At 46.7% G+C, this 24,348-nt stretch overlaps 1 protein-coding gene across 7 annotated transcripts in view; it reads right to left on the bottom strand.

The window, feature by feature from the left end:
• LOC104023483 (pre-mRNA 3'-end-processing factor FIP1-like) overlaps window positions 1-22,151 on the bottom strand; it is a 28,432-nt gene extending 6,281 nt beyond the window's left edge. For 3 of the 7 annotated variants that reach the window (XR_015702517.1, XR_015702516.1, XM_087748367.1), the window contains exons 1-14: window positions 21,643-22,145; window positions 20,823-20,862; window positions 17,714-17,798; window positions 16,320-16,426; window positions 15,192-15,250; window positions 14,013-14,123; window positions 11,251-11,381; window positions 10,352-10,476; window positions 8,189-8,294; window positions 6,559-6,757; window positions 4,566-4,592; window positions 2,015-2,072; window positions 1,392-1,447; window positions 170-368 (exon numbers count right to left, since the gene is read on the bottom strand). Coding sequence is in view for 5 of the 7 variants with exons in the window: in XM_087748367.1 (XP_087604493.1) it covers window positions 170-368; window positions 1,392-1,447; window positions 2,015-2,072; window positions 4,566-4,592; window positions 6,559-6,757; window positions 8,189-8,294; window positions 10,352-10,476; window positions 11,251-11,381; window positions 14,013-14,123; window positions 15,192-15,250; window positions 16,320-16,426; window positions 17,714-17,798; window positions 20,823-20,862; window positions 21,643-21,736 (1,397 nt within the window). In the remaining 2 variants the exon portion in view is untranslated. The other 4 variants (XM_087748371.1, XM_087748368.1, XM_087748369.1 and 1 more) reach the window with 4 other exon arrangements.
• Window positions 22,152-24,348: the final 2,197 nt, after the last annotated feature.

The raw sequence follows: 24,348 nt of genomic DNA, 5'->3' as shown, positions 1-24,348 counted from the left end.
TGTCCTCTAGTGATTGATCCAAAGCATCTCTTCCCCAGACATTTAGCACATTAAACTGGTACGATCTATAATCCCATCCCTTGACCAAACACCGCCCTGTGCTCCCGGCCAAGGCCAGAGCTCCCGACTGGGCAGCTGCGAAGAGAAGCTGCCGACAAACAGCACTCACTTGTTGTATTCACTGGTGGTCGGAGTGCGGTCTCGGTCTCTCTCCCTTTCCCTTTCCCGCTCGCGCTCCCGTTCCCTCTCGCGCCTCGAGCCCGAGTATTCCCAATGGCTGCTGCTGGAACTGCTCGTGCCTTTGTCCACCGTCGTCACCCAGGGCGTGTGGGATGTGGAGATGGGTGGGTAGCTGATGAAACCTGAATCTGCAGTGAGAGAGCAGAATCCTCGTTCATCCGAAGCATTAACAGCATCCTCCCCATCCCTCCTGTCCCAAAGATACCCTCTGGAGGTACAGCTGAATCCAAGGAGACAACAACGGCCCGGCTCCCTCCTGTCCTCACTCTCCCTTTTTACTTTCAGCAGTTTGCTAGGAGCACGCGGACACCTTTTCCCTGAGGAAGACGCAAGCAAGACCACGTATGGACAGACGTTGCTGCAAAATCTCCCCAGCCCCTTGCCCAGCACATGGCTGCAGGGGCTGTGCCCTCCCCCAGCTCTTGCTCTCTATAGGTTCTGCTATATAGGGCATGCTATAAGGTCTCTGCTGGGAGAAGTTTCAATCCATCCCTCCCAGACATCCTGGCTTAGAGGGCAACGGTGCCCGCGATGCTGAGGCAGCCCTCTCCCGCTGCTGTGCCAGCTGAGTTTAGTTAGTCCCAGGCTCCTGGCCCGCATTGCTGGCGGGGCCGCACCAGGGAAGGAAATCTGCTGAAATTCTGGCGCTGCCTCTTCCGTTAGAAAACAAAAGGAGGCCGATGCCGGCATGTGCCTGTGGGCAGGGAAGGCGATAACGTGGGGCAGGAGGGCGTTCAAAAGCACAGGGAGGAGATGGGAAGCAGATGCTTGTGCTTGTCCCTGAGGGTGGGGGAGAAGGGAGAGCACGTGAGCGAGCGTGAGCAAGTACTCGTGCGAACAAGCACAGAAACACGTTGCTGAGGCACATGGGGAAGCTTCTCTGTTGCTGGGTACCTGCACTGAAAGCAGCGATCTGAGGCTTAGCACTCAACTACAGAATCGCATTCGTCGCTGCTGCAGAACACTCAGCTTTCTGAACACGTAATGGTGTAGTCAAGCTCAGCCTGTGTTTCTAGCGCGGGGATAGTCTGGGGCACAAGCAAGACCCTAAAGTTAAAGCAAGCGTGATGTCCACCAGCTTAAGAAAAGCCTAAACTACCAAAGAGCAGAGGAGAGAGAGAAGCAGTTTGACTGTTGTCTTCAGTGCTCACCTGCAGAGTTGTAGCCAAACGGAGGAGGCTGCCTGTTATTGTAGCTGGCTGGCTGGCTTTGGAGAGAGAAAAGGATGCGTTACTAACATCAGCGACCCCTCGCAGGTCCCTCTGTGCTGCCAGTTCACCCGATTTTTCCTGAAGGTCTGGGGAACACCCTCATGGGAAACCCACGGTTTCAGTGACTCTTTCACGTTGCACCGCAAACTATCAGAAACGCGTATGGGTGCGGTTGCTTTGCCACAGCTTCTGCAGCTGCTGGGGCTCAATTGCCCGCCCCGCTTTACCCCTGCCTTCTGTACAGCAGGCAGGCTTCCCGGGAAATCACCAGGCTCACAAAGTGCCTGGAGAACCTTTACAGAAACCATCTGGAGAAACACAACATGCTATCAACCACTGCGCTAGGCCTAAGCACACGCCTCGATTTTACTGACTTCTTCCTGTGCCGTGAACACGACAGACAGAGGTCAATGCCCAGAGGATTCCCTGCAGACTCTGCTCTCACCCCCCGCCCCAATCCAAGACCGGACTAGGAATGACCAGCACCCATTTCAGACCTGTCCTCCACCCCTCCCGGCTGCGGAGAGCTGCACCCATGGCTCACAGCCCAGGCGTGGTCTTACCCGTCCAAGGTGGGAATGAGGAGAGCTGGTGGCGGTGCCAGGGGAGGCGGGAACAGCCCTAGACACAGAAGCGTAAGTCATCACACAGATCTCGCAGCTTGCCGCGCGGGAACACGACTCCACTGCTGTTTACAGCTAAAAGCAGTTAAAGCATCTTTTTACTCTAAACAAGGCCCTGTTTGAAATGGAGCAATTTTCCTTCAGGGCTGTAGCTCCTACTGAAATTAAAACCCTACAGCTGTGTTAGTTCTGTAGGGGTATGGAAAGAAAAATAAAGGAAGCACTACCTTCTCTTTTGGCTTATTCATCTTAAGCAGGATTCATTAAGGAGTAAACATTAACCCTTACACTCCTGCGGAAGACAGAAAAGTCTGGTTCTCGGGATGCAGATACGTTGCAACTACAGCAAAGGTTTTATTGCTCCATTGATTAAAACAAATAACTTTGTTTCTTAGAAAGCACATAACATAGAAGTCACCTGGGTTTGTTTGTTTTTAAAGAAAGACAATTTTCTGAGCACTTATACATTTAAAAATGTAAGAAGACATAGCACCAACGACGCAGAGAGTTGCCTGAAAGGTCTGACACTTTAAAGATGGGCCCAATGTCAAACACATGAAGAGTTATTATACAAAATCACAAGGCAGTATCTTCAAGAAAGCAGAATTAAGCAGAAGTTTATGAAGGCCACTTCCAGAAGTGACATAAGCCAAAGTCCTCAACCCTGACCAATCTGAGAGCAAGGAGGCGCTGACCGCTCCTAAGGGAACTTCTGAAACTTGTATCCGTACCTGTAAGCAACCATTATTTCTACAGGCAGTTACCAACGCCAACGAGAACGGGCTAACCACCCACTGGCTTGACTTCCCATAAAAATTCCTCCGTTTATCACTAAACCAAAAAAAGGAGCAAACTGTCCTGATGCAAAGGACAGGAGTCATCTGACCAACGGCAGTCATTTACATCGAAGCCAGCAGCTCCCGGTTCCTTTTCAAGTCAGCGGAGATTGAGCCAGCGTAGTCAATGACACCGCGGGAGAACTCATCACCTCGCACTGCGAACACCTAGAATGGGGCAGGAGCAGCCCTCCCTAGAAGCATCTCACTGCAACGAGGGGCAGCCTGAAGTCTCCGGCTCAGCTAGCGGAGATCTGTGCTGCAAACAAGTTGGGGGACACGTCTCACTCTTAGATGCCTTTTTTTTTTCCCCCTTTCTTTTCTTAAGATCTTCCAATAAAACGCAACGCCCAGAGCGTTTCAATCACACTTGCGCAAGTACTTCAAAGGACTACTGTTAGAAGCACCTAACTCTAGTGGTGGCGGAGCATCGTCCTTACCATAATTAGCAGGTATTCTCCCTCATCTCCCTTTCCAACCCGGTTACCTGAGGTGGAAGTTCTTTGCAACAGCCTGGTCATTTCATCCACCTCGCTCCTCCCAAACGCCTTCAATCTAAATGCACTTGCCTAGCAACTGGGCGCTGCAACCTCTCCAATCAAGGCCAGTTTGCATCCAGTTTCACTACACTATAGTTGTTCTAAATCCAAGCTTACTGCGAGCAGGTTCCTTCTAGTACAACAACGAAAACCAGCTCTGCAATACTACTGTACACTGAGAGGAGCATGAGAAGTGACATTTTAACAAACACAGGACATTTCTCAGCCTGAGGGACAGCCCAGCTACGTAGGTTTTCCACATTTCCACTCAGGAAGCCCAGGGCAGAGCATGAATACAAAAGCACGGACACAAAAGCTGTGAATCAAGTCCAACGTCTCTAACGTACAGTGAGGACAAGCACATCAAGTCCCAAGTGCTTTGGGTGCGGACGTTTGCAGGTCCGCGAATCAGGTACACAGGGCAAGGCAGAGGCAGTGGCCCGACTGCGTATACGCGGCCACCATCAGCCTTGGATTCTCAGAGGTACAGCATCTGGTCAGAGCTCTCGCTCCAAATGGCCTGCTGTACAAACAGCTACACTTGTTTTCCCTGGACTAGGCAAAATGTCCGGTAGGAAAAAAAAATTACAGCTAGAGGAAACTCAGTTTTATAGTAGCTCTGAATTAGTGGGGTTCTTAACTTATGCACAAGATCGGTTGTTTCTTTATTAGTATTCACCATCTCTACTGCACACCAGGGAGCAAAGGCTTCTGCTGGAAATGGCATTGGTTTGGCTCAGTCTCGCACTCCAAATTCCTGCACAAGCACCAATTTGTCACTCAGACTTCTGCTGTGCAAATGCCGTAACAAGAACTAAACCATTTCAAATCTAAGTGGCTTTTGCCATCTGAAGTTCTCCATTTCACGTTTTAAGTCAGTCTTCAGAGACAGAACAAGATAGCATTAGGAAGCCCTATAGATTATTATTTAGGTCCAGAATATAAGATAAGCAGCTAGAGTTCAATGCTGCATTGGAGTTTATTAGCCTTAAATTAACTGGGCTCTAGAATGGGTCTTGGTGTCACCCTATCTCGTGTTACTGAACCCAAAAGCTAAGAGAGGGCCACCTGCACGTTCAGAATCACCGTTGTTATTAAGAGCAAATTAACACCTACCTGGAATAGGACCGGGTGGTGGCAGACCTATGGGAATAAACAGGCAAGCAAAACGAGTGAGGACAACAGGCACAGCACGTCATCTCTGTACCTCAAGCTAAACCTAAGAGCACACTTTTGAATAAATTTCACATATTTGAGCACACAGACCAGCAGAAAAACTGGTGCTATTAAGCAGTAACTAGCCTACAAACAATATCATTTTCCCAAACGATGATCTCTTTATCTTTATATTATAATTTTAAATGTTGCAGCTCTCTTACACTGGAGAATTCCTTTTTCCAAGCGTCAACACACAAACAATTGATTTGGCCTTCAGAACAAGTGAAGGAGCTGGAGAGGGGAACCTGCTGCAGATGCCAGCGTGTCCTTTTGCTTGTTTCTAGTTGGTTGGGTTCTTTTAAAAAACAGGTCGATCAGAACCGCATCGTGAGATCAGACACCCTGGTCAACAACCAAAAGAACGATCTTGATTTTGCCAATCATTTCAATAAAGGCAGAGGGGAAAGCTACCATGGTCCACCCGTGAGTACTGCAGTAATAACCCTCCTCAGATTAAAAGCCTTGACCGTATTTTTTATTCTGTATCTTCTGCATGTGCAGCCAGTGCAAAATAGAGGAGTTGCTGCACGACGTGCTCCTGGTGACTTCTCCGAAGTCTGGCTGCTGCCTGTAGGACCAGGGAAAGCCCAGAGCGTGGCCTTCGCTTCAGCCTCGATGCACCATTTAAGCCAGAAGCGACAGGGGCACAGACACGACTTGGGCTGGATCAGAAGATGCGCAGACGTCGTAGGAAGTGAAGACAGAAAAATGTGTCTTAGGCTGCGGCCCGTACGTCTGTAAAGGTGCACTGAAAAGGGTCAGCAGAAAAACGACCCTGAACACCTGCAGGAGCACTCACTTGGCCTTTTCAATTGCAAAGTTCTTTGTTCTCTCTGCCAGTATTGCCCTGGTTTTGCCCAGAAACAGGACCACTGGCCTCCACGTTGCTGATGCATTAAGAAATTTTGTGGAAAGCGAGTTCTTACGTGCACAGAAGAGACAGTGAAACTGTTCTGTAACATGGTGCTCAAGGCAACGAAGGAGAAAAAAATTAGAAATTTTACCTCCGCTATCTCAAAAGGTTTCAGGACTCGGTCCGTAACTGCAGAGGCAGAGGGCATTCCTGCAGGCACAGGACTTATCTCCACAGTGTCTTCTCAAGTGCCAAGTGCTCTTAGCACAATACAAACCCATCTGGTCATCGGTAAGAGCACACACACTTGCCAGTGCTGAGGCCTGACCACACCCAACGGGCTGGAAACCCATGGTAAAGACCTCATTTATATTCTTTATATTTTGCTTTCAAAATAAAGCACTGCTCTAATGCCTGCACTGGACACTAGGCTCTTCTAGGAGCAGTAAGAACCATCCTGCAGTGGCAGTTGGCACAGAAACAAACACAGAACGACACAAATCTTGGTATTTCAAGGCATAAACCGACCAAGAACTGACCTGGATTAGGAGGAAAGTTGTTTGAGCTGCTGTTGCAGAATTGCCAATTCCAGCACCACTCTTGAAACATTTGGAATCAGTCGTAGCCAGACAGGATCCTGAACTAAACGGCCCGCTGATCTGACACAGGACAGCAATTCCTGTGTTCTCAGCTTCCTCCACAGATAAACAGGAACCCATTTCTTTACATTTATCAATAAAGCAAACAGATCGGTACCACCCAAAGGCTCTCTCACGGAAACAAAGCCTAGAGTTTTGGTTTTTGTTTTGTTTTGGTTTTTTTTCTTCAAAGAACGGCTTCCATTTTTTAAGTATTCAAGGACAAATGTTAAATAGGCTGATGGAGACGCTGCACAAAGACTGGCCAGGTCTGAGGACCTGTGACCTGACTGCCCGACTGTCCCATAGCATTCAACGATTACACCTTTGATTTGCTCCAAGCCTGGGACGTCCTAACTTGCAGCCTCAGAGTGCCGTATGTTGCCGTGTGAACACATACCTGGAGGATGCAGGGGAGGTGGAACAGAAGTAACTGGTGGAGGAGGGTGGAGGAAGTGTGGTGGAGGTGGCCCAGCGAGCGGGGGAGGCGGTGGGCCTGCTGGTGGTGCAAACGGCTGTTGCTGAGGTGGCTGTTGGGGCTGTGATGGCTGCTGGGGCTGCTGTGGGGGTTGTGGCTTACTTCCGTGGTCTCCAAGGACCTTAGAAGGCAGAGGAACGAGAAGAGAGCATTTTAATCTCTTTGCTCCTGCAGCGAGGACCTCGCTGTGCTGGCATAAAGGCAGCGTATCACCAAAACAGGCAGCACTGCGATACCTGGAGAGACCAGGCTATGCTGTACCCAGGGGATGACATCTTTTGGGGAGGAAGGACGCTTGGTCAAAGCAATCAATATGCTTAGCAAGGGATCTTCTCTTACGCAGAACAGCAGCGAGACTAGATTCCAGCTGCATACACAACCGTGCAAGACAGCTGACATTTCAGCGTTACGAACACCTTTTGTTCACAGGAACTGCCACTGACACAGGTTTCAGATTAAAAGCTGCCATATTTGAGGATGACAGAGTAGTCTTTTTTTTTTTTTTTAACCCAATTTGTCTTTCCTGAGGGCAGCGAGAGGCCAAATTCTGCTCTAGATCGTGCTCACATAGGTCACAGGAAGACTGGATTCCCATCTGCCTGACAAAAGCAGGTCACATACCCACTACTGCTGAAGGAACGATCAATACGCAGAGATACCAGAATGACCTGGAAATACAGGTATCAGCGCTTGTAAGTGGGAGGAACAACCACCACTTCCCAGCAAATTCTTTCTCTTAAACAAACTCTTTTTTGGGCCATTGTTGGCAAAATTTGGAAAACTGACCACTAAAAAAATTAAACAGACACAAAAACACATGTAAAAACAAAACCGGGAATTGCGTCTGGACAGGGGAAGGTTCTGTATTTGTTTGTTGTTTTTTTTTTACGGAGTTAGGAGGGGTTGGCAGGAGGAAGGTGGTTAAGAGAAGAGTTCTCCACAGATGGTCCTCAAACCCTACACACAGCTCCTTCCTACCCAGAAGCCAACCAGAACATTATGGTCATACACGGGAGGTGCAAGAGCAGAACTGAGTCCAGTTTTACCCCAGGCTTTTATTTCTCATAAGGGACAAGATCCAGTAACACAGGCCCACCCTAAGTCATCTAATGATGCTTAGACTAAATGTGACTTCAAAGTAAAAAGAAACACAAGCGCAAGTAGAAGTCCTCCACCGCAGAAGTGGAGATTCCAACCTGACAGCGGAGGGGAAGGGGATAATCCACGTACGAGCCTCCCAGCTACGCACCCCGAGGAACACTTTGGGAGAGCTGATGAGAGAAGGAACTTGGGCCTTACCATACGGGTGGGAAGGCGAGTCTTTAAAGGACGATCCCTAGCTCCTAGCAAGATAAATCTTTTAACACAGGAGTTAATTCAACCTGCAGAAGGGAACGATACGTGCATACACCTCGACAGGGCTGATATACTACCTGCTGCTTTGCAGACAGAAACGGTGACACAGGCGGTCAGGAATGCACAGACATTTGCTCAGGGCTCGCTAGAAGCGCAATAAATTCAGAAATTTGTCAAGATGGCGCAAAACATTTACCTGAATTGGGTTTTCCTCAGAGGCGTGCTTATCCCGACGTCTTCCTTCTACTCTCCTAATTGTGCCTGCCTGGCCACCGATCACATCAATTGTCCCACCCAGCTTCCTGGTACAAAGCAGATGCATCTTTTTAGGTTCAAAGGCATTAGAAGGAGCGCTTTTCCCCACTATTAGACAGATTTCTCCCGTACGTTCTTTTCTACCCGGGAAAAGTGGCTAGAGGCAGCACTCCAACTGGACAAGAGGTGAACGAGAATTCTTTTTTCACTTTTGAGCAACTTGAGCTCTGCATGCGGGGGTGAGTTAGGTCTCTCTGAACACCCAGAAACATGATCCAAAGAATCACCGCATACGGGTGTAATAACACGGACTGCATGCTCTGGTTCAGAGCTGAAATCCTTTACTCGCTCTCCAGATTTGAATAATCACTCCCAGATCAGGCTCAGAGAAAGTGGAGAATGTTTATCAGGAGAAGCCTTTAACATTATCAGCCCAGATTTTTCCTGCTTTCTGTCCAACCTTCCAAGTGTTGCTGACACCACTGAAATTATTTACAAATCAGATTCTCAGACACTTTCTAGTCCACCTCCCTGGGGTCTGCTCTGTTTCTATTGAAGTCAAAAGTTTTGCCACTGCCTTCAGTGAAACCAAGGCTAGATCCTCGAACAAAAATATATTTACGTAGCCAAGAAACAGCGCTGTCCGTGCACTGGTGGAAATCAGTCACAGAACCTACAACTGTCCACGTTCTTCTATCTCCATACCCAGGTCGTGCTTAGGAGGAGAACATTTCTAGAGGAGCCCGTTGTAAGGTCACCACGGGTAAAGGTTTGTGAGAGAGAGAAGCCCCCACAACTGAAGTTTCAGAATCCCTCATCCTAAATTCATGCAACAATTGATTTGTGGAAGTATGGCCTTAGACGTGTTTTCCTGGACAGGAAAACATCAGCACTTTTCCAAGTTAGACAGCAGAATTTTCTATCTCAGTAGGAAATTTAGACAAAATGCTGGCTAGTGGGTGAGATAAAGTTTTCTCACTGAAATCTGCTCGCTTTAAGTAAAAAAAAAAAAACCAAACCCAACTCATTGCTAAGCCCACGGTTTTGATGCTGCTGTGGTGTACGAAGATACTCAGTCTGGTCCTGACCAAAAGCTCTGCTGCAGGAACAGAATCTTGTGTATCAGTACTTTCAAAACCAGACTGCAAGTTAAAATGGACAAAAATGCTGTATAGTTACAATAGCATCAGTTTATTTTGCAATGGTGTAGATCTTCCAGCGTCTCAGGAGATGTGCCTAACAGCTGGAAACAAACTTGACTGATCTGATGGCACTAGAAGGGGGACAGAAATGCCAGCCAAGTGCTTAAATGCAAACAAAGCAGAGCTTTAAAGCTCATACTTGAAGCGTATAGTTGGTTCTCTCTCAGACAAAGTGGAAAGCTGGAATGCAGGACTGATTTCTGCAAGACAGGTGTGCAAAAGATGTGATGTGAATAAAACAACAGAAACACCCAGATCCCAAAGCTCTGGCTCTTCCTCATAGCTTTGTTTTTCTGAAGCTTTTGATAAAAAAACCCATCAACCTCATAAGGTCAAAGTGGTTTTCCCAGCAGAGGCTGCCAATCAAAATGACTCAATTGTTTTGCTTTGTCCAGCCTTCTGGTTCCTCTCTCTCACTGGAGAAAATAACTAATTAGCATGCACCAAGCAGCGTAGCATACAGGTTCAGAAACCAATAGCTCCTCTTATCAGCTGCCAAACACGTAAACCACTTCAGGAGGCAAAGATTAACATCGTGGGAGTAAGAACAAGCCCAGTAAGCACAAGGAGCCAGCAACGTAAGCCCTCAAAGCTGAGGTATTTGCCTTGTTTTTTCTACTCCCAGAGATGCATCCCTTCAGCTGGGATGGAGGTTTCCCTCCCTGTACAGCACTCTACTGAGGACATCACCAAGAAGAGGTAAATGGGGGGGTCGGGGTTGCACAACCCTCAGGAGAGTACTGCTGAAGACAACAGTTCATGAGTGACCACAGCAGCTTCCTGTAAAGTTTAAAAGCTTCTTGTTTCAGGCTTGAGAAGATTCAGATATGGCCCAGGGGGATCCCAGCTACCCCTATGAAGAACACAGCGCACCCAGGCTTTGTGTCTGCATCATCTCTTACCTGTTAGGAGGAGGCCCAGCCTTCATGCGTCCTCCCACCAGAGCCAAGAAGTCTGTTTTGAATTCTGTTTTGATGATGTTGTTTTCCACTTCTTTTTCAGCATTTCCGGTTCTTCCTTGCTGAACCTACGGAGAGCAATATATAACACACAGGTTTAACGCCCTTACTTTCAACTGAACGTAGCATCAGAGATTAACCCTCGGCAAAGGAAAAGGGCTCCCTTGAGGAACAATCACAGGGCGCTTGCAAACAAGCAACCTATTCTTCAGTCAAGGCAGCAGACATTTCTATAAACTGGTTGCCTGTTCCAGCCTCAGCCTGCCGTCCACTGTCTCCCATTAGAAGTCCAAATGTTTAATAATCTCACATCATTTTTCATGTAGTCCTCCAAAGCTGGAAATGGTGATACCTGCTGTATTGACTCTTTGGCTGAAGTTCTGATGAACAGCTGTTGGCCACCTGATGGACTTCTGCAAAGGTTGGTGGCCAAAGCAGTCTCCAAAGACAAAAGGCAGCCACACAACCACGACAGTCAACAGCAACAAGCAAAACAGCCATGGATGCCCAGCTCCCCTCTCTACACCTCTCACATCCACAGGATCTTCCAAGCAGACACCCCTAAAGCTGGGCAGCCTCAAAGTCAACTGGAAAGTCACTCAAGTCTTGCTAATGTAGTGGTTCAAACCTGCCAGGCAGCTGAACCGTTCATTCCATAGAGGAAAGATTTTTAGCAGAGAGATTTAATCTTTAAAGATACATTTTTGTATTTCTCATCACTGAAAGGAACACAGAACAGTTACGCATTAAGGCATCTTCTGCTCTTGTACTCTCCTCTCTGTGATTACAAAAACAAGTCCCAGTTTTCTTGTAGCCATATGCAGGAGTAACATGTCACCTACCGTGATCTTATTCTCAGTGCTGATGGGAGGAGCAGGATCCAGTCCCAGCTGAAGCCGTCGCTGCTTTTCACAGTAAGCTTTCCACGTTTCTTCATTGAATCCATAATTAAAGTAATCAGAAAGATCAGCACCTGACAAAGGGAGCAGAAGTTAACATAGGGATTCTAGCAGACCTGCGTTCTCAAATTGTCCTTTAACTGCTTAAATGAAGAGTTAAGAAAACAAAAATCTTCTAGAGAGCTCAGCTTGCTCTCCGTTTCATTCTGTCAGAGGGCTGCTCTGTGCCACAGCAGAGATGGGAGGGCGACGACAGCCTGAAGAGCAGTGGGACCATTTGGGACACAGACTACAGCACGTATGCAGGCTATTAAAAGAGATGCTTGCAACCACTCATTCACCAACTGGATTTTTTCAGACTGGTTTGTTACAATTGTCCAAATGAGCTGAGTGCCGAAGAGAGCACAGGAATGACGGTTCCAGCTACCACCACCAAAATGGGATGGTGCCACAGAACCGTTTTCGTGGCAGAGCGAACCCAACGCATTCTGCTCCTGACCATCACTGCCTTTGCTGCTTCGAGAAGAGATTCTGGGACTCGCCCATATCGTGAAACAGAGCTAAAGTGGAAGTTTCTTATCGATATGTCTCAGACTACACAAGTAATTACAGTTCAGTCATGATCCTAACCATAGCCTTCCACGATTGTTATCTTACTTTGACAGTCTTCTGTGAAACGTGCCAATTCAGCATCAGCACTTCTGAGTAAGAGAGGTGACCACAAACTGTTTGCCAAGAAAACGTAGATGCAAAGGGACAAACATAGCTGCAGCTAACTCTGTACGGCACGCCTCACAACGGGAAGCATTGCAAAGCATCTCCTAGCCCTGCTGAGGTGTCCCTGAAACATCCCCCTCGCAAAGGGGTCCCTCGACAGAGCAATTCTAAACCGAGGAGCTGATACGTAAGGGCTAAGCAAAACACTGTGACCATGCTGAGCCGGGATCTGTACAGCAAGGTTTAAGTTTATCCTCTAGGTAGGCCGCTCTTCCTGTTGTACCACCCAAATATGCAAATTTCACCAACACAGACTCAGCAACGTGACACTTGCATATCTATTTTATCAGCCTGTATTTCAGCCCTTTATCAGTTCTTCCACACTATATTTCTTCTTCCTCTCCCTCACTTAAAGAGATACCAACCTGCTGAACAATTAACCGTAAAGGATAAAAACCCCGAAAGGCTGTTGAGTAAGAAGCTACTTGCCATCTAAAATAAGCTTACAGCCCACACCTCTGCAGACATCTTCCCTCTATTCGTACTTCAGCACTGTTTTAAGGCTAGCTGGCTTCATTTCGGTCCAGGGATGTCAGCACGACCACAGGGATTTCCATGCTTTATCTCTGAACTTCACTTCATTGTTTTCCTTCTAACTTATTTTCTTCCTAGCCCCCTCTTTCTCACTTCACAGTTGATGGGAAATCCCCTGCAGAGGAAAGGCTACGTTTTCTATTATGTCTGTACTAGCTGCTATTCATCACAGAGTGCTTTAGAGCTGGTCTGATGCCATGACACGTTGATGTAGTTATTAGCACTGTCAGGTACTCTGGTGCCCTTCATTTCAGGTGGGTAAGAGATACCAAAACCACACCACAGACAACCTTGTAAAAGCACTACTTACTTAGCATAGCAATATTTCTGAAAGATAAATAAAGTACAGGGGCTGGCAGGGAGAAGAATTATTTCTGAGAAGATGCAAGTGGGTTTTTTGCTTCAGTTAACATTTCGTCATAGTATGTTTTATTAGAGTAGCACAGCAAAAATGCGGATCTCTGGTTCCTTCATTTACTTTTATATCAAATTCAGATGAAAAACAGAAATATATTTGCAGCATCCTACAGCTGTCATGCAAGAGTCGCTTCCGAGTAGAAATCTCCCTAATACTAATCAGGAAGACAAAAGAGCCCATCTACATATTAAAACCTGCTGTGCAAAGTACTATTTGTCTGGACACAGTTTAGATAATATTGCCCAGAAGAAATAAGTGGGGACTGCTCACTCGCAGTTATGCACCTAGGGGCAGAATCTAGCAAAGAATTAGGCAATGCAGCTTTTCTAAAAGAAAAATCCTAGCTTTTCTCGTCAGAGCAGTGTTTTCCTCCCTTTTATTCAATTGTTTGCAGCAGGAGAATTCAACACAACAAGACGGCTTTCCTATCATGAGATGTGCTCATGTGGTAATTCCCACCATCGCTGCCCTCTGCGAGGGGTACTTTCCCGCAGAAGTGCGGACGTCCCCAGGGCCCAGACGAGAAGGGCGCCTGGGGATGACTCTGAGCTTGGCCACGGTGAGACAGAATAAGCAAGCTGCTGCGTGTGAAGAGGGGACCACGCATCATCAACAGCCAAATCGTGATCCTGCTCAACTGACTTCAAGGCCAACAAACATTACCGTACTGATATCAGTGTAATATTTTCTGGAACTAGGGAATTAATGAAATAGAACATTAAAAAAAAAATAGTTGTTCCCTTTAGGGAAGTTAAATTAATAGAGTAAACACAACCCAATTTTAGGTAGAAGCATGGCTTGATCAATCAGTAAATGTCACTGACTGTCTAGACAGGCATCAGAGGCTGAGCAATACGCATTGTTCTGACTTCCCTGTTCCCTGGCAGCAATAAATGGAGAGAAATTACACGTGAAATTAAAGAGAGACAACTAAAACTGCAGAAAATATTTACCACAAGAAACTGTGAGGCCCCACCTGGTTTCCTCCACGGTTTGTCTTCAAATGAATCTAAATCCACTTCTATAACAGGCAATCCATTTATATTCCCTGCGGCATCCAAGTCAATACCTTTGGGCTGCAACTTGGCTTTGGAGAGAAAGAAACCGTTACTACTTTTAATGCAATGCCTTTCATCTGCTAATTTGCTGAGCAAATTGCTCCCGTCAAAAATAAAGTGCTGCTGTGAATTCCTTGCTGGCTTTACAGCACGTAGGTAATCACAATCAACTTTTTAATAAAAATTACTTCGGCCACTCTATAAATAAACAGCCAGGCTATACAGCACTTGCAGTTGAACAGCAGAGAAGCAAATTCAACCCAGATTGGTGCTACAGACAAACTGAGTACATTATTAGAGCATGCATGAAATTTACCCCAAATGAAAAATTATTTTTCTCCCCAGGCAAAATATTTCTTTTTCCCTCCCAAGATACACACATTCTCTCATAACAAGAGACTTTTTCAGGATTGGTCTTAAGTGGACTGTGTACTAACTGGAGGCAGCAAAAATCTGTCGGGTACAGAATCTTCAAGGGGAATTTGTTCTTATTTTCTCAATCAGAAGATAAGTCATTTGCATAAAGAAATTAAGGGAAGGAAGTACATGAAGCCCATGAAAGGACAGTCTCACACATGAGGAAGGACAGAATCCAAGCCTCAATATACACCATGAAATAAACTAAACTGGATGGCGGGGAAAATTTCATCTGCAGAAATATGCATAGCGGATACTCAAGGCCAGAGTTTGTTTCTTTTAGTGTCTTACGCTGCAAGTAGCTCAGTATACTGACCACAGAGTTCAAGTTCTTCTCCAGGCAATTCAGAATGTGTGGCCCCAGTGCAACAATACAGTTTAGAAATATTCTGGTTTTTTACTATAAAAGTAACAATCAATGTATTTTTTTCCCTAGTTTAAATAGATTTATAATCAGCTTGTTCAGTGATGGGTAATTAAATCATTCCATTGCACCCTGGACCCTCAGACTCCCTGAGGAGCGCTTATCTTTAGGAAGCCCACTTACTATTCCTAGTTTAAATAAGATGTGCTAATTTTATATCCTTCCAAACAGAGACCAAGATTTGCAGCTGCTCCAGCTGTCAGTGCCAGGCAAGTGAAACATTGCAAAAGGTGAAGGAGAAAAATAACAGCAATACCTGAAGCAGATGCTCCATAGCCTCTACCCGTTTTTAAGTTTAGATTCATAGGAGTTCCCCTATATGGAAAAGAATCACTACGTTGGTATTCGAACAAATTACTTGGTTGAAGATTTCCATGCAAAATATATTCAAGCCCTGACATCCTTCAGAAGACGCTTAGTTCACTTGGGTTTATTCATGCCTCTCTATGATTTTTAGTACTACGTCTCAACACCTTAAAAGTGAGATTCGTTTGCCACCGAAGTTTCTCTAACCCTGCAGAAACGCAGCACACATACTTACTGACCGACAACAGCACACAAGAGGATTGTCTTGAGCATGAAGGGCAGGGTTATTTCAAAGAGCCGTAGTTACCATTCTGCCCAGGAACGTACTTAGTATTTAAATGGAACTGAACAACATGGAAATCATAGCTGCAAGTAGATCACAGAATGAGGAGAGAAAGGTAGAAGAAGCAGATTTCGAAAAGGATATCTGCGAAACCTAGTGAGCTGCTAGCGGATGGAGCACTGCTATTCAGAGTAATCCATCAGACTGCAACCACCTCCACCACAAGAGAAGGAAGTCGTCCATAAAGTGGAAAAGTTACAATACGCTGCAAAGCACACACAAGTCATTTCCTTAAGAGGAAGGCTGCTAGCAGCAAGCAAAAATGCTGTCTTACTATTTTTATTCAATGCAAATTAGGTAGAATTTTAAGGCAGTGACATAATCTCCTGGTTCACAAATCCAGCCTCACCATTTCTGAATCATGAAAAATCAAGACAGCTGAAAATTAGTAAATTCACAGCTTATGCAAATATTTATCAATACAGATTTTGGTTCTTGAAGTTTTCACAGACGATGAGTTACATTTAACTTCCCACCTTTGATTTTGCCTGATGAAGCGTAGTAATTATTTGGTTAACTCTCCAACAGCAGACCCATCCTATTTTATAGATGGATTCTCCAACAAGCAATTGCAGGACAGAGCTGCCCATCAGCCTCTAATCCCATTCTGGTGTTCTAGCCGTCACTCCCATGTCTCCCAGCAGACAGATCAGCTCTCATCCCCACTTTCAATCCCAATCAATGCGCTAGAGCTGCCTCAGATCAAAAACGGACACCATACTCAGCAATACATACATGTACGACGGTGCTCCCGTTTTAATGTTGCCAATAGTAACTTTCACATCATCATCATCACTGTCGCTATCGCTGTCGTCTTCATCATCTTCACCACTTGGGAGGGCCTAGCAACAATAAAAGCACACAGGAGCTCATTAATACGTAAAACTGATAACTTCCCTGGGACAGCAAGCCAAATCTTACAAAGCTTGTACAATAAAGGACTATTAGAAGGAATGATTCTGCTATAAAGACATAACTTTCTACTGCACCCCAAGGCAATACAAAGTTGTGTCTGGAGGCAAAAACTGTGGAGGTAACCAGCCTTCAACATAAATGGACAGGTGCCCACAAAGAAACTGCTATGTCCTTTGAAGAAGTGACCCTACATGAGAATCGGGGTAAGGTTTCTGAAGGTGGGGAAGATTTAGCTTGGTTCTAAGAATTTCATCATGTCCCACAGCTCTTTCTGAAAGAGCTAGGGCTTTTCGGACACATCTTCTTCACAGGTCCGTGGCGAAAGTATGCAATCACAAATAAAAATCACCAAAATACATTCACCAGGCTTCACCCGAGAACCTTGGAGCAAATATTCTCTCACTGCAACTTTTGTGGTAGGAAGCTGCTGAGGAGCTCGGCTTGCCTTATTTAGCACAACCAGTCCCCAAGTCACTTAGCTTTCCGTAAGAACTTCACAGCTGCTGATTCGACTCCCGTGCAGCACCACTGCTGGGGCACAAAGGCAAAGGAAGTCTTCCAGATATCCAGTAGCGCAGTTTTGCAAGATGCAAGAGCTGAATTAACAGCTCACCACTACAAAAGGGTATGAGGAAGGTGTTCCTAACCCTCCCTCCTTTCCCATGACACACGGGTTTGTCAGAACTCTGTGTGAGCCCTCTTGACATACCACAGCGGCAGAAAATAAACCCATCAAAAAGACTAGAGGGAGATGGGGTGGAGAAGCAAGCCTCCTCCCACTCCTTCAGCACTGAGCCACTAGATTGCATGCTAAGAGGTCTGAGCCTGAATCAAAACTGATTCCCAGCCCTTTGGGCTTTCTATCCCTGCGCTTCCCGTATTTTACTGACCCTCGAGAAGTCATACGAAATATTGAGCCAGAGGTAGCATCGTGTTCTGCTTTTTCTGCCAGACTGCGGCATCAGAGGCCCTCATCTGCCTCTTTGGTGGGCACAAGCACTACTCAGATCAGGGTTCCCTACCCACTGCACAAGGCAGACTGAGAAGAGAAGCCTGTTGCTGTAGTCAGCATTGGGCATTGACCACCAGTACACTCCTACAGCACAAATGTAACATATCAGGCAGTACCAGCATCTTTACGCTTCCATCTTTTTATCCATGAGTATCGAGAAACACAAAATAGCTATGTCTACCGTTTGCAGTGGAACACATACATGTTGCGACATCTCTCGGTCTTCGTTGCTGACAGGCCGGTTCTCCTGAGGAGCATCTTGCAAAGGATGAGAAGATTCTGCATGTCTAGTAAATGTGACAGATAAAAGAAAGTGGACAAGCCCAATCTAGAGGTTCACCTATAAACATTGCTAAAGCATTCGTCCAGGTGACTTTCGTATAATGGCTTTATTCATGTAGTGTGTTTATTCTGCTGGCAGTTAGCTCAACTATACGACAAAAAATGAAACGTCCTTGCTTGGCTTTGCTGTTGTTGGAAAGAATCAGTTCAGCGCTTCCGAAGAGCGCCTGACGGACAGCATGGCTGCCTAGCCAAGCACCACTCAACAGCTAAGATAGAAGCGGCAGCTATAATGGCTTTCAGCTTTGGTTCAGCACAATCACAACTGGTAGGAATAAGACCATAATAAGCAAAACTTCACCTTGTCCTTAAGGATGCTAATTATACATATATTTAGTAAGTAGCAAGGGCATCTGTCCCAGAGAAATTAAGGAAAAAGCGATTTTAGTGTTTCTACAAATGGCTTACATTAATAAGTAGTTAAAATTCAAAGAAGAAAAGACAGATAATTACCCACCCAATCTTCTCATTCATTACAAATTAGCGCTAATGCAACAACGGTCAGGTTCAGATTTAGCTCCAGTTACAGAGTTTGTACAAATATTAACATTGTTTATTGCATTAGCCAAGCAAGAAAGTCAAATTGGTATACGCATGCTAGAAAAGAGTATTCTAAGTGTTACAAAACAAAAATACAAAGAGAGATCATTTTTCTCTAATGTCATACGTAAAACCTAGTAGAACTTCAAAATAAGTCTGGCTTTTCAAAAGAGACAATCAGAATAGCCCAGGCCCAGGCAACCCAATTCTCCACCAGTACTTTGTGGAGACATGGCTATTAATTTAAAATGCCATGTTGGATAACAAACATACACAAGATTATCTTCAAAAAGAAACACGTGTAACACCTAACAGAATCCAAACACTGGCCAGATTAAAGCCATTTCAGAGGCGGCAGGAGAGGAGACACCACACAAGTAAGCCAAAGATCGCACTAACGCAACTCAGAAAGCAGTTACTGAACATAAAAAAAGAACAAATGAACAATTTGAGCGGTTACTGAAGCTCTCATGTTAGAAAAGCCCCATATACAAAGAAATTCAACCCTCAAGCCAAGATCAAAAAGAAGGGTTGCAGATTCAGCAGCTGACCGAGGAAGCACAGGTCCCAATTTCGCCAACGTCCTGAGGTGACAGCTGAAGACACTTTAAGTTATGAAAAGTAGCCAAGATGTCTAAGGGAAAATCAGCCTCTCAAAGTATTTCAAAGTTGCAAACGGAGGCTATTACCAAAGGACCAAAAGATGTACCGCTGGAGAAAATCTCACAGATGGCTCCAAAACCTTCTGCGTTTTGTTTGCCAAATCCAAGCAACTTGCAACATCGACCTCAACCCCAGAATTTTCTCAAGCATCCGAGATGACCGAATTAAGGAAGAGTGACAAGTATTACCTTCAGCTTCAAGTCACATGAAGTATCTGCGGGTGTGCATTAAAATTTATGAATCGGAGTTCAAATAAACATTTGCTAAGTAACAGTCTTTCCCTAACCTGTTTGCTTCCCAGGAATGAACAATCTGACAGGTCCACAGCCATCATCTGCATGCAAAAAAAAATGTCGCAGCTCTTTAATTACCCCAGAACGCCAACATAACCCTGTGCATTGCTGACATAAGAGCATCCTGCACAGACTGCTGGTATTTAATGCATCCTTTAGGCTAAGGAATGTTAACGGGTACTGCATCCCGCACTATGCTGATTTCTGCTTCATGGGTAGAGACAAATACTCTAGACAAGCCAGCAATGTATCCCTGGAGCTGCAGCGGTCGACAACATAGCAAACAAAGAGTCATTTTTCTTAAAACACCCCACAGCTCTTCATTTAGGAAGATTCTCATTGTGCAACAAAGAAAAGGAAAAAAAAAAAAAAAAAAAAAAAAACAAAAAGAGGGGGGGAAAAAAGGAGAGCTAGCACGACCACTAATACTTTTCCTTCACGCATCTTGCAGTTATTGGAGACAGTTGCTGGAAATTCAGATTTTTAATCCTGCTTGTAAAGTAAACTTCCATTCAGATGAAAGCTACAAGGAACAATAGATTTATGCACGTTAGCCGTAAATTTCTATCTAAACTAAAAATTGTTCCTTGTCACGAAGCTCATTTGATGTTTTTAGCTAACAATTTACCAAGTCTGCCTAAAACTTGTTTTTGAACAAGCTTCCATATTCCCTAAGCACAGGATACTTACTACAGAAGTAGGACAGTATCCACAGCCATCTCAGAAATTCCAGATACCGAATTCACAATGACCTTAAAGGACAGTAAATATTAAACTGAACTTTTGAAGGTGCTGAGGACACAGGAGTCCAGTGAAGATCAAGTCTTCTGAAAGCCATGTTACATTTAAAAATGGCAAACAGATAATACTTCTGCTGAGAGAAAACTCCACGGGTGCAAAACACACTGCTACAAATAGCGGGGAGTTATGATCAAGGACAGACAACACTTTCCATACACAGAAAGCAAAACTGATCACCGAGTTGTCTCCAACGCTTTTACCTGAAAGTCTTACCCAAACCACACACTTCATAGATCTCGTATAATTTGTCGATTTGATCATGTCAAGATTTTAACCTAGGCTCCAGGTTTTTAGCTTTTCCAGGCTGAGGCACAGGCCACAGTTTTACCAATGCCAGGCCAGCACAAAGGCCAGTCCTCAAGGCACCATTTTCCCCAGGGAATTAAACTGGAAAACAGATCTGATTTAAAGCTAATCGGGGAGAGGAAAAAAAAGGGTGAGAAGTTAGTTTTAAGTCAAATCAGTTGACTGATCCAGTCCACCTTCCAAATCCATAAGTGCTATGCCAGCTCAAGCGTGGCGGCCGGGGATGACCCCATGGGATGAGAAAAGGACAGGCTGCTGTTTATGGCAACAGCACTGGTCTAAAACATTCACGAAGCTGTGCTTGACATGGCTCCATCTTCTTTGCAGCATATATTGTTATAATGAATAAACAATCTCTGGACTCACCCAGGAATTGGTCCATCTTCTTGCTTACCAGTGGTGTCATCTACAAAAACAATAATCAAAAACGAAAATTATTCAAGTGAAAGAAAAAAAGCTAAATTTAAACACAAAAATGCATCAGAGATACAGAAATACCTAGTAGCACCAAGGTGCTATAACCCCAATGTTCTCTTTTCAACCAAGTTCAACTAGAAATGGAGCAACTGAAAAAAACAAACCCAATGAACAAAACCTATCTGCAATAGTCTCACACCACTGACACAGAACAAAATTAAAATACATATCCAAAGTCCCAGAGCAGAAGGAGTAAAGGCAAACATCACATAAGGAACCGAAGTCAACTGTAAAGGTCTTTATAGAGAGTTTTAACACGCCAGGGAAGAAGAAACATAAAGGTACTCGGTCGAAAAGTCTGTGAGGAGGACAAAGACCTTTAAATAAAGTCCCGCACTTCTTCCTAGACACGCACACACGCCAGCCCCCTGCTAGCCCAGGGGTTCACCTGCATCCGCCAGGTTAGTAAGGTTTGGATGATTAGGAAACTGAAATTGCAACAAAGCACCGGGTCAGCCTCTTCGCATCACCCTGCTGTTGTTAGAGGACAACAACCCACCCCCGCCCCCCCAAAAGCAGCTGAGGCGCCTGCCCCCCCAGGGAAGCTCACTGGGGGCTGCGGGCGCAGGCCCCGCCGGAGCCGGGGCTCCCCCACCCGGGGGCGGCCCGTGAGGCGGGGGCGATGCCGGGTACTTTGCGTTGCCCCCCCGCCCCCCCACCCGGGCCCGGGGCGAGGCCTGGCTGCGCGGCCGGGGGCGGCGGTACCTACCCCCGTAGAGCCAGTGCTCCTCGTCCTCCTCCGCCTCCAGCGGCGCCGCGCCCGGCACGGCGCCAGCCGCCGGCGGCTCCAGCTCGGTGGCCATGGCCGCCGCGCCGCGGGGCTGAGGGGAGCGGGGCGCCCCGAGCTGCCCGCCCGCCCCCGCAGCGGGAGGAGGCGGCGGAGGGGGAGGCGGAGGAGGAGGAGGAGGAGAAGCGGCGGCCGCCGGGGCCCCGCTAGGCTTCCGCCGGGGCCTGAGGCGAGGCGCGCATCCGCTGCGGTCGGGGCGGGGAGGTCCGCAGCCGCCGGGCCGCGCCGAGGACGCCTGCCTAACGCGCCGCCATTGCTCTTTCTTTGGCTCCCGCGGGCGGGGACGGGGGGAAGGAGGGCGGGAGGCGCGGAGGAGGGCGAGACCCCCCGGCCTGGGAGCGGAGGCCGCCGCCGGGCCTTAGCGCCGCCCGCCCCGCCGTTACAAAAGGCGCCGGGCCCCGGGCGAGCGCCGCGGCGCAGGACGGGCCGGCGGGGGCGCATGCGCGGCGCCAGGGCGCATGCGCGGAGCGGCGGCCTCGGCCCGAAAGGCGCGGGAGCGGCGTCCCTCAGCCGGCGCTGGGCGGGGGGCGGCGGCCGCGGCACCGCGCTTCTGCCGGGCCGGGCCGGGCCGGGTACGCGGGTCGCCGCCCGCAGCCACACCAGCCGCTCGCCAGCTGAAGGCGCAGGTTTCCATCCCCCAGTCAGACTCGAGCCTCGTCCCGAGAGCCCAACGGCAGGCGAAGCGCGCAGGGTTTTGCCGTCACCGACAGCCGAAGCTGCAGGTCTGTCATCCTTACAGCGTCACCCTGACTGACGAGATGCGGGGTGCTGCTCCCCAGGGCTTGACACGCACCACAGGCTTGGTTTAACAACTGCTCCCCAAGCCAAGCCAAGCGCCTGCCTTTTAAAACAGCGGTGTCTGGCACTGCGGATGTCACATTTAGAGTTTTCTAAAATATCAAAATCTCCTTCAGCCTTTCACCATGAGTCTGGTAAGGCTGAGACTCCGGAGAGCCTCAGCTACTGAAGTGAGCTCCCTGCGGAGAGCAAAGAGCACGAACAGCCATTGCGGCTCTGTGCCTGGCGGTCGTGGGCCTAGGAGCTCCCCGACGGGCTCGAGGAGTCCAGCGAACTGCCGGAGAGGCTTTTGGAAGGGACTGCAGGCAAATAATGCTGCTGTTTGTGTTCATTTCACAAGTCCTAACAGCTGTTCTGCCAATATAGCAGTACTCGCAAAACAGTTGGTGACACTGTGGAAGAGGTTCAGTACTTTTTGGGTGGGATTTACACAACCCATTTCTGGCTTTGCAGCTCTTCGGCGAATTTCGCATTTTACACCCTCAAGATGTAGAGCCTGATGCTTATTCTTCTGCCATTCAAAGCCATCTGGTACTTCTCCTTTAGCTGTACCAGTTAGTATCACCCTCTGTGTGTTTCAAAGCTCTTAACTCCATCAGTACTACGTGAAACCTTACAGCAATGTGATTTTCAGCACTACTCAATGCTACCGAAAATTATACACAATCATAAAGTGAGTTACCTTTTCCATGCACTCAACAATGACAAAAAATAGCGTATCAAAAAGTTACCTCGGAAGCGTCTCTTCTTTTTGTGGTCTTTGTGGTTCAAGTGCGGCTAAGATCCATTCCTCCTCGTTGTCCCCTGCTTTCTGCTACAGGTGGAAAGAAATGCTGAACAAATGCTCGCTGTAGCAATTGGAATAGGAGTTAAGACAACTGTTCCGCAGGGCTCCCGAAGTACATTGCGAGTCGGCCCCTGAGATCCCCTGATTGAACACTACCAACGGTTCCCGATCAACTCACGCTGAGGTGGAAAACTGCCACTCATACGAAGAGCCTCAGCAGTGGCCAACAACTCTTGTTGCCTATTAACAGCTTTTACAATAGTTGTTTGGTTTTTTTTTTCCCCAGATGCTCCCAAAACAGCAGTTGAACCTTACAAACACTTGTGAATGATCTAAAAAAAAAAATAAAACCCAATAGGAATTAAATTAGATTTGAAAGGAACTTATTTGTACTTTGATGGAAACAGCAGTTGGGATAACCGCCTTCTCAGTTTTCAGTTTACAGCTTCGCACTTCACAATCTAGCTCAGATTAGGCTGTGGACTGACCCTCCGGGGCTATGGATTTCACCATCCAACAGACTGTTATTTTAAGATCAAAATAAATTCGTCTTTGATGAAGGATGAAATGTTCAGGTATGTAGGAAACGAGTTCATGAGCTGCCCCGCACTGCTGAGCTGTACCATATCGCCGTGGTTTCTCCCAGCCGTTCCCAGTATTATTTGTGCACTCTGACCCATTTTATGCACTCAACCATAGTGTTATTGTTCACAAAAAGCCCTAACAGACCATATTCTGCAAGTCCTATGGTTTCAAAGCATCTCAAATCGGGCACCCATCCCAACCACTAGGCCTGTTAGTGCGTTGTCTACAATATTGCCCAAATGAGAAGTCCTTTTCACTTTCGTTGCCCTATTCAGACACCTCACTGTCATCAATGTCCAAGGATATCCCTGTAGATCCTGTCTGGAGAACCAGCAATTTTCAGTTACTCGTTTAGGCTTGCACATCACATAATTTGCACTAAATACAGATCAGTCATTACCTTTAATATATGCCTTTTAATTTAATTTTAAACTCTTTTTCATCTGAGAGCTACTGTA

This window comes from Nipponia nippon, unplaced genomic scaffold (assembly GCF_047370975.1).
Source record: "Nipponia nippon isolate SJK-2023a ecotype South Korea unplaced genomic scaffold, ASM4737097v1 scaffold_12, whole genome shotgun sequence".
In the NCBI taxonomy this organism is placed as follows: Eukaryota; Metazoa; Chordata; class Aves; order Pelecaniformes; family Threskiornithidae; genus Nipponia; species Nipponia nippon.
This window is presented reverse-complemented; position numbering and strand designations above follow the sequence as displayed.